This window comes from Limulus polyphemus, unplaced genomic scaffold (genome assembly GCF_000517525.1).
Source record: "Limulus polyphemus unplaced genomic scaffold, Limulus_polyphemus-2.1.2 Scaffold2122, whole genome shotgun sequence".
Taxonomy (NCBI): Eukaryota; Metazoa; Arthropoda; class Merostomata; order Xiphosura; family Limulidae; genus Limulus; species Limulus polyphemus.
This window is the reverse complement of record NW_013667732.1, coordinates 173,645-184,596: the sequence shown is the minus strand read 5'-3', so window position 1 is coordinate 184,596 and position 10,952 is coordinate 173,645. Positions and strand designations below refer to the sequence as shown.

Sequence of the window (10,952 nt, the reverse complement as noted above, 5' to 3'; positions counted from 1 at the left end):
AGAAGTATTATTGACGTTCGTTGTTATAGCGTTTGTTTAGTGCGATTGTTGAAGTTGAGTGTATCGGTAAAGTTATATTCGGAAAGAATAAACCAGTTTTTATTGAGAAAGAACTTGTGTCGCTTAAGTTTCGTTGGAACGAAGTTACGGAAAAGTAATTAACAACCGGAGACGTAACAATATATATACACACACACACACCCTATAGTAAAATAAGGTATGTAGCAGTTACATAATATATTAGTGCTCATGCCTGCTTAAAACAGATTCCTGCAACATACACAGTGTCATATTACAGATTACTTTTCCACCAATACTCTGATGAAACTCATTTATCCTTATAGGAGGTGCAGAATATACAATGTACATGACTTCAGTAAAATAAAACTTCATTACAATGATACTCTTAAGAATGGAAATTAAATTTCAATTCAGTTCTCCATTTTTTAAAGTTCAAAACATCTGTTCCATTACATGTTTTTTTTTGCTGAAAAATAAATTATTTTTGTCCACAATTTTAGTTTACTACTAAAATGAACTTGTATTGTGTAGTTCTGGTGACCAACAAGAGTGGTTAATAACAGATCTCAATAATCACTCAGATATGACAGAAATTTACTCAGATATTTAACATTACCTAAAGTTTAATTGTAGGTTAGCTAAGATACATAAAAAAATATATTTAAACACAAAATACTTTGAATATGGATGAAAAAATCTGGAAATTACAAAGTATAAATGCATCCTTAAATCATTGCATCACAAATAGAACAAACCAGCACTATATGACACAGAATTTCTAAAATCTAGATACAGTTGATTTTCACACAAGGTTTATGAATTTATCAAACCCTAATTTGCTTCTTAAATCTTAAGGATATAAACCTTTTACTTTTGTGTCAGATATTTTAAGCTATACATAACTGCCCCCCCAGTGGCACAGCAGCATGTCTGCAGACTTTTACTGCTAGAAACCAGGTTTCGATACCTGTGGTGGGCAGCGCACAGATAGCCCATTGTGTAGCTTTGTGCTTAATAACAAACAACAACCATACATAAGTATTGTTTTTTTTAATACTTACCCTGGCGTCCATCATCCCCAATATCTCCAGTATTGCCTGGCGGTCCTGGTGGACAAAAACCACAGTCATCCCCTTTAGATCCCTGAAATCCTGGCTCACCATTTTTACCTGGAATCCCAGGAGATCCTGGTTCTCCAGGAGGACCTGGAAGTCCACGCTGACCAGGTGGTCCAGTTTTCTGAACACCAATTCCAGGGGTACCTTTTGGTCCTATTAAAAAACAAATTCATGTATATATTCTAGAGCATGGAAAAAAAGTATGATTACTTTTACAAAATATATTAGGTTTAAATTTTAAACCTTGTTTGTTTTAGTATTAAAATACTAGTTTTATTAACTGTTTTTGGAAAGGCCTACACTGTAAGCTCCATACAGTAAAAAAAAACAACAACTATACCTGGAGGGCCTGGATCACCTCGTTGGCCAGGAAGTCCTGGAACTCCAGCCCAACCAGGTTGTCCCTCTTCCCCTGGTGGACCAATGACAGTGTTTCCAAGCTGACCTTTATCACCAACTAGACCTTGTAATCCTGGTACACCAGGTCTTCCAAATGGACCTTGTTTTCCTGAAAGTCCTAGAATACAGGAAAATGGACCATTCAAAGCTGTTTTTTTGTTTTATATCAAACGGATAAAATTGTATTTGAAAAATTACAAATTTCTCTAAAGGAGGTATTAATTGTAACAGTACTTTTATACAAAACAGTATAATCCTATGAGGTTACTATAAGAAAAATATATGCTAAATTTAAAGCTAATCTACTTTACAACTTTTGAGAAAAATTAACAAAAAATGGATAAAACACATTAATAAATTGCTTTCAACACTACAACCTAGTTTACATCACATACAGTTCTAGTTTACTTTAGTGTTTAAAAACTAAAATAAAACAAAACTCAATGTACATATAATTGTATAATTTTTAGTCTAAACTATTTACTGGATATTAATGTATATATCATAACTAATATCAATCAGTATTTTGTCAGTAAAATAAGAAGGGACAATGACAGCGTAATAGGTTAAAAAAATATTTCTACTTGAGAAATATATGTTTTGTAACAAACACTTGATAAAGCACTAAGTAAATGTACTTCACTAATATTTAGGTACATTTAACATGGACATAAGAATTATAGTGGTAAATATTTTCTGTCTCTGTACTCTGTTTCAATCAATTTTACCATGACCTGTTATAAAGCAATAAGAGCATTAAAAGTGCCTATTAATTAGCTTTGTCATTAATTAGTCATGTATGGACAAACTTGTCAGACATCAAGACAGTTTTATAATAAATGTATGCTGCTCTTATATACAATAAAAGAGATCGACATTTGAACACTACCATCTTCTCCAGGTTCTCCTTTGAAGCTAAGTCCTGATGGACCTGGTTCACCTGGGGGACCTTGGAGACCTGGTATTCCAGGATAGCCCCGATATCCCACAGGTCCAACATTTCCAGGTTTTCCTGAGAGCAGAAAATGAGAATAAATATCATCAAGCTAATATAACTTCTCTAAACATAATATAATGTAATGTGAAAAAACAGCTAAATAAGAGTACTTCTATAATACATGCTTCAAACTAATCACTCAAGTTCAGGGTTAGTTTGATATTTAATATATTTACACAGTATATTAAAGAATATAATATATATTTAATCACCTAGCAATGAAATCATAAATATTAGATATAAGTTTACTATTTAATATATGCAATGTGCCCAGAAACAATCTTGATTTTTTTCATTTTGCTATAATTCTCATATTTACATGTATATCTAATACTATAAATATTAAAATAATATAATTGATATCCAATACATAGAAAATAGGACATTAATGAACAAGGCTAATCTTTCAATTACCTATATATCATGAGTTTTGTTTGATATTTGAGGCACATACATAATATGCCCAAGAGTAAACACTCATATGGTATAAATTCATGTTTTATATAATCAATATTCAAATGATACAAACAACGATAGCCATTTCTGGAGAAACAAGAAAATTCTACTTTCACTTTGATATAAAGTAATATTTTATTAATTTAGACAAGATACTTTTATTGATCCCCCAGCATGCTTCTCTGAGGTGTTGTATGATGATTGTGATACTGCTCTCCTCTCTGAATTGAATAAACTATCATTGATTGTTGCAAAATTATTTGAACTTGGCTTCGTCTGTAAAGAGCACTCGCTTCCAGCTTTACTCATTTTCTTGTTTGAAGTCTTGTGCCCATTTCTGCTTTTTGTTTGTTCATTTTTCTAAACAGTACTTTTGAGCAGTTACACATCCATTGAGGTTACTTCATCTTAATCTGTGTCTTACTGTTTTGGAAAACAATTCACAACTATACTTACACTGGTAAGATCTCTACTGGATTGTCATGTATAATGTACATGAGTATACAAGAGTATACTCTGAGTGATAAACATCACTTCTGAAAAGTTCGAGCACTTCTTCACATCCCCTCTTCAGAGTTTTCATAAAATTCCTAATGAAACATTAAATTTTGCATTATTTGTCACATGGAGTAGTCTTTCTACCAGCCAAACCTTTGATTTCTATACATTTGTCATGTGGCACTTGTGTCTTTGGAGTTATAAGTGCATTATCCACACTACTACTGTGAATAGTATAACTACCTGTAATCTTGTAGGTATTATGATGATGTGGCACTGTCCAATTGACTGAATGATAGCCAATCACTATTGACACATGCTTTTACTCTAGTGGAGTTCATATTTATAAGATAAAGTTAGGAGCAATCCAATAATATTTACATTTTATCCACTCTTTCCTTAATTATTTTCAATATCGTATATTAACCTGAAACTTTCATTTAGCAACAAATACATGGATTTACACAGTACCTGGATTTCCTGGCTCACCCCTTTCACCCACTGGACCCTGAGAACCTGGTGAACCAGGAAGAGGTTCACCAATTGGTACAGTTGGTCCAGGTGGACCCTAGTGTGAAAAAAATAGTTAATGATAACACACATAAACATTATTGTAAGAAAACCTTATCATACTAAAAATGTTTTACTTCGGCATAAAACACTCTGCATACATAAATATCATATAGTTTCTTATTCAGTTTTAAAACCTTGATAGTAAACAAAAACATTCTTGGCAATATCCTGATAAACAATTTACATATGCAAAGTAGTCACAGTTAGATGATAAGGTATGTATGTAGAGAAAGATGGAGAAGCAGACATACTGATGGATAAAAGGATATATAGATGTTGATGTGCAAACAGTAGAAAACAAAATGACACAGACAAATATATTAGTAAAGCTACCTTAATAGATACAAAGATCATAAATTGAAAATAGCAAAGGTTTCTAATATTAAATAAATATCCAAAGATCTGGTTGTCAAATGAAATTATTGGAACTCACAGGTGGACCCTGAAGACCATAGCTTCCAAGTCTTCCACCTTCACCAGGTGGACCCTAGCAAGAAAATAAGATATTTTGATTTAGACATGACATATATAACCATTATATATAAAGTATGGATACACCTCCTCATTTATAAACTGCAATTGCTTCTTCAACACTGCATCTAGGCTATTTCATAATAGAGATAATTTTCCCTTTCAAAACTCTGTATGAAACATGTAAAGTAAAAATAGAGAAAGGAAATTTGGGCACTCCAAGAAACAGCTGTTAATTAACGTTGAATACTAACAGATCTGGGTCATTTCTGATTAACATCAGTTAAGTGGTTTTTCAATGAGTATTTTCATACAAAAACTCTACACAAATATTCTAATACAAAATTAATACTGCAATATCAACTTACTCTAAGAATCTAAGTTTATTAATACTAACAATCCAGTTAGTTCAGGTCACTTTTTGTATGAAAAGCAGGATCTTTAAAAAAATTCTGCATCTGTAGGTTTTAATTTAAAACTATTAGTTTTACAACTTCACATTTAGATCTCTCATTCTAGAAGTTTTATTGAAAAAAATTAGATTGCTTGAATATTCTTTTTATTGATCTTCTTCCTGCAGACTTCTTGTTTTTATTTACTTTTGTAATTTATTGGATCTTTAAACACATCTTCCTGCATACTCCTTCCTTACTGACTTCTATAGCTTGAACTTTTATATATGTCCTCTTCCTGTAGATGCCCTTCTTGGTTACCATGGACACTTAGCCTATAAATACATCTTCCGTCATGTTCTTTAATGTTTACTGTGGACATTGAATCTTTAAATACATTCTCTTCCTACAGACTTCTCATTAGTTATCATGGTCATTGAACTTTTAAATGCACCCTATTCTATGAACTCTTTGTTGAAAATTGAACTTTTACATGTACAGATAAATGGATCAATGCCACAGCAGTAGGTGTCTTGCAGACTTATTAAGCCTTTTTTATAACAGGCTGTAGTCAGCTTATACAAGAAAGGAAAAACACCAACACTAATGCACCTTAACCTCCTCAGTAATTTATCTTCTCACAATGATTTGTAACTAGATGCTGTGAAGAATTGTTAGGCAATCTCCAAAGTATAGTTCATTTACACCATTACCTGTAGAGCACAAATATACCTTTGAAATTGATTATATAGCATTAAAATAATTACTGAATTTTTAGAATCTTGAAAACTATATAGTAAAATGGCTATAAAACTCAATCAGAGGTAGGTTATCATTATGTAGAATCACCCTAAAAAAATTAATTGACCATTAAGTAGGAGCTACAGTGAAATATAAAAAGGACAAATTAAGAAGCTCAACAAGGCCAACATAATATAAAGACACACTGATGTTTCTATGCATATTCACTGGGCAGCAGTGAATTTAAATGAGCCAGAAAAAAAGCTATACTATGGACAGTCTTAAAACTTTAGAAATGTAGCAATGTCCCCAAAATCACAGATTAATATGTATTAGCTGTGGTTAGATCCACTGTCTTGTCTGACACCTTGAACAGAAACTGGGAAGGTGACAGCGGCCACAGTTTTCCAAAAACTGGACTGCTATACAATGAATGTCTGAAATTTTACCGAGGGTTCATGTTAAAGATTTGTCAAAGAATGGTGCCTAACCTGGGTGAAGCACTACTCAGGAGTGTATATATCAGGTAATGGGAACAAGCAACCAAAGCAGACAGAAGCATGTATGTACTGCACCAAAATAAAATGTTACAACATTACTACAAAGTTGATTACTCAATTTGTAACAAAATATGAAGTACTCATTAAACTTCAGTTTGATCAAGGTTGAAACTGATGTTAACAAATACCAGAAAAGTCTTTTGGTATAGAAAATATAATGACAATACTTCCTTCCTATAAAGAACAAACTGTAGAACAATATAGTTAGTCACAATGATGAGAGACAAAAAATATGCCATCATGATATGTCACCCTTCTTTGATGAGTAATAAAATAGCAATATGTGAGGTACAGACTACACTCCAGCATTTATATTTAGTAGAGAAATGAAAATACCATCAAACCTCTCTTAAGACCAATTTTAAGATGATAATGAGTTAAGAAAAACCTAAATACTTACATAATTCATATGATATCCATAAATCTACCTATGAAAAACTAAAGTTAATCAGTAATAAATCAAGAAAACAGTATGACACCAATCTTACAAGTTTTAATTTCAGCATAGTAAGAAGATGCAGTTATAAAACTTGAAAATCAGAGATGGTTTTTCTCTAGCTGAGTCCAAGGGAGAAAAGATCAATAATGCTGTTTACCGTATCTCAAGAAGCAAAACAGATCTACAACCCAATGTTTGTTCATCTTGAACATCTGTGGATATATTCCCTTTTCCCTATGAAAAGTCTATTTACTAATTTACTATGAATGTGAAGATTCTTTAAAGAAAAAGTCAGCTAATCAACATTAAAACAGAATCAAGTTCTCCAAAATCTCAGCCTGTGAACTAAGTCTGTGTTCTTAGTGGAGAATAGACTTGAAAAGTATTCTGAAAATAAGCTAAACAGAAAGATACAGGTAATAAAATTTATATCTTATCTTAATATTACTAAATATTATGGCACTTAATAATTTCTATGGCTTGCTTTTGTTTCATTATCTCTTTAATGTTCATACTTTAAACAGCCACTTTATATTCAATGCTTTCAACTGTTTTTTTTCTTGACACTTCAAAGATTATTACAAATTTCATTAAGGTGCTTAGCCTAAATATTAATTAGCACATCAATATCAATGTACCACTGATACATTTTCTACTTTTAATATCTGAGAACCGTCAAAAAAGATGTGATAATTTTAAGGATCTAGCACGCAGTTACCTGTTCTCCAGAATGACTAAAGATTCAAGGACACAGGATGTGGAAGGACATGTGTAGTGATTTGAAGTATTGGGATAAAAGAAACAAGATTTGGTGTGAAGTTGAAGCAAAATGTAACATTTCATTTGTTGATGAAAATAGAAGAACTACCAGTCGTATAGGTGGAAACAATTGTTGTGTTGTTATAGATTAAATTGAAAAGTAATAAATAAAAGGTTAAAACATGTAAAAAACTTCAACAGTAAGTCTTGAATTTTTCAGGATAGAAAAGAATCTGCTCTCTCTCTCTCTGAAGACAGAAAGAAATCTGCCCCAAAACTGCACTCACAATGCAGATTCTCTTTGTAGCTGACCAATCGAAAAGATGGATCACAAAAATCTGGAAATATCACCACTCCATGTGACAGTTATAAAGCAGTACTCTAAACAAAAGATAAAGTTGAATATGATACAACTATCCCATAAAACACTAGACAACTTCTCTGATCAAGCCTTGCTACAGAAAGTAATGTATCAGGCATTTTAAGAGCATGACCTGAACCAGATTTAATGCATTCAAATTCAGAACTTAGAATATTTAGTAGATATGAAATATAAATTACGCAAGAGTAAATTATGTAGCACTAACATATTATGAACATATTAATTTTTTGATGGAAAACAAAAAGTAAACTGATCTGCATACTAAACAAAACAGTTACAGAAGTTGAACTTATTTTAAATAATATTTCAATAACGTGAAGTAAAACGAAACTTTTAAAAGTAATAAAAGTGTTAAATTATATTTCATTTCACATTATTGAACTACTGTTTATTTAACAGAAAAAGAGAAGAATAAAAATTTTGTCCATACAATGTTAGAATTCATAATGTCAAATAGGGTTATGTTCTCTCTCATTGTGCAATCTTACATGTAATCCAAGTTATTCCCCATCCAAGATAACATAAAACTACCTAATCACACTAATAGCTTCAAAAGTTATATTCTGTTATATACATGGTAGGTAAGTCTTCAACATGGAACAGTTGCAATATACAAATATGTATATATTTCAGGTTTTATTCAACTCTATTTCACCAGTATATAAATGATAATGACAAAGTTGTTTCTTAACAATCCATTATGTAGATATTATATGATAATTATTTAATAAATAATTGCCCAGATTTTCAGTATTCTAGTATGCAGATTGAATACAGAATAAAGAAGCAAATGAAATAATTTTTCTTCATATAATTTATTAGCTAACTATGCTTTTCACACTATCTCTAGATTTCTTACCAACACAAATATATGGAGTAAAAAACTTGCAAATAAAAAACAAATTGTTACTTTTTTCAACATTATTAACATCACAAAAATATATCCATGGATCTAAATAGCTTACTAATAAGTCTGGCTTTGGCATTTCCCATTCCAGGAATTCACGCAAATCCCTTAATGTGACAATGACTACACAGCACAAAAAAGAAGAAACACCAGCACCAAATCACTTCAGTCTCCCCGCTAATAGCATACATGACATATACAACAGCAGAAAGTTGCCTTCACAATAACCAAACTATCATTAACATGAGACCACAGCTTTGTAATCTGTATTTTTTTATAGTTACCCTAGCTTTGATCCAATTTATATATGTATACAAGAAGGACTTGGTGTCAATATGAAGCTTTTGTCAGTAAACTTAATGCTGTCACTGTAAAACTAATATCCAAAAGCAGCCATAAAAAAGCTTCTACAACGTGATCACTACTCTGACAAGGCCTTATAACTACATGCAATAATCAATCCTGTATCTTAAAGTAACCTGCTTTAATTATATACCTGCATTTAATTTATATTACTAATATGAAGCAATGACCTTTTCTGCAGAGTGATAAAAATACAATCCATGGAAATTACCAGTGTTTACATTTAAAATCACTATAATTATAATAATAATAAACTTTGACTTTTGATAATGCATATTATGTAGGCTAAGTTTATTTGCTTTAGTCTAATAACTTAAATTACTCTTTGAAATGCAGAAAAGATTTATGATTTATATCATAAAAAATATTTTAACTGATAGATATATATATATTGTAATATATGTGAAATAAACACGAAAAAGGTGTATGTAACTACAATTTCACAAAATAATACAATTAGTTTCAGCACTACCTTTTATAATCATGTTCGTTTAAAGTTATAATTCTTTTTCCCATTTCAGTTGCATAAAGTTACACAGAGCATAGGAAATGAGTCTAAGCCTAGGTATATGAATACATTTTCTGTTGTTTTTTTTTAAATTGTTTCAAAAATCTCTTGCAATTATCATTGCAATAAACCACATACAACTTAATGAATTAAGGCAAAGAGGCAGGTGAAAATGTTCATGAAGCAAGGAAAACTGGCCTTCTAAAAAGTAACATTTAATGCACATGCTTCACAAGTGTAGGTACTATGAATTAAATTCAAAATATATTTTTACCTTTACACCAGGTACACCATCCTCTCCTGTAAGCCCTGGCTGACCTTTCTGACCTTTCACTCCTAGTGGTCCTAGAGGGCCATCCTTGCCTCTTTTTCCCTAGCAAATGCAATGTTAATTTGTCATGTTTAAATTAATGTGCACAAAATTCTATCATAGCAAAATTAATATTAAAATAACAAATTACTGTTTTACAGCATTGGAGAATATAAAAATAAGATGCTGAACTAAATCAAGAAAATGCAAAATAATAGGTATTAAAAAGTGTAATAGTAAACAGGGACCTAAAATTCAAAAAATCAAAATCAACACCAGTATTGACATTACTTGATATTTATAAATAACCAAATTTCAAAATTATCCACTATTTAATTACCAATTTGGCCCTTTTAAGTGTTTAAAACTATAAACACATAATCATGAAAACTACCTACCTCACATAAAAAAAAAATTAACATGCATAAGTTACTACTGTCATATATCAGCTTTATACATATATTTATTCAAAGCTTTATAGGTATACGTACACATGTTATGTAGAATCATAGCACAGTGTACATGCTAAATATAATCTCAGTTAAACTTCATATTTGTTTATCAATAACTTACTCTTGGGCCTGGGTCTCCTCTTTCTCCCTTCTCTCCTTTAGGACCAGGTGCACCAAAAATCCCCTATATTTTATGAGATGAAATACTAAAAATTATTCTTGATGACATAACTATTTGTAGAAGAAAAAATATGCAAACAAATACTTGCTAAAAGTATTAAAATATTTAACCACGTATCCATCATCATTATTTCATTCAATATTTACTTACTTAGTTTTGCATCCACTTTCTCATTACTTTTCTATCATTGTTCTACTTTAAATTAGGCATCTATCTCTTTACCTATCCTTCAACTTTCTTTCTATCTGTTAATCTATGTATGTTAATCAGCTATTTATTATTTATCCATGCCTTAAAAATCTTTTAACATTCTTTGAAAAGGTTATTGTTTATGTAGATGAGGGTAAGGGTGTAGATTCGGTGTATCTGGATTTTCAGAAAACATTTGACAAGGTGCCATATAAAAGGCTTGTAAAAAATTAATT

General features: G+C 31.0%; 1 protein-coding gene across 1 annotated transcript in view; it reads right to left on the bottom strand.

Annotated features, from left to right (window-relative positions):
- Positions 1 to 10,952, bottom strand: part of LOC106466016 (collagen alpha-5(IV) chain-like) — a gene marked incomplete at its 3' end in the record, with an annotated part of 70,535 nt that overhangs the window by 24,503 nt on the left and 35,080 nt on the right. The window contains exons 12-18 of the mRNA XM_022393975.1: positions 10,468 to 10,530; positions 9,859 to 9,957; positions 4,496 to 4,549; positions 3,961 to 4,057; positions 2,428 to 2,550; positions 1,480 to 1,656; positions 1,083 to 1,292 (exon numbers count right to left, since the gene is read on the bottom strand). Of these exons, the coding sequence (XP_022249683.1) occupies positions 1,083 to 1,292; positions 1,480 to 1,656; positions 2,428 to 2,550; positions 3,961 to 4,057; positions 4,496 to 4,549; positions 9,859 to 9,957; positions 10,468 to 10,530 (823 nt within the window). The remainder of the gene's footprint in view (positions 1 to 1,082; positions 1,293 to 1,479; positions 1,657 to 2,427; positions 2,551 to 3,960; positions 4,058 to 4,495; positions 4,550 to 9,858; positions 9,958 to 10,467; positions 10,531 to 10,952) is intronic.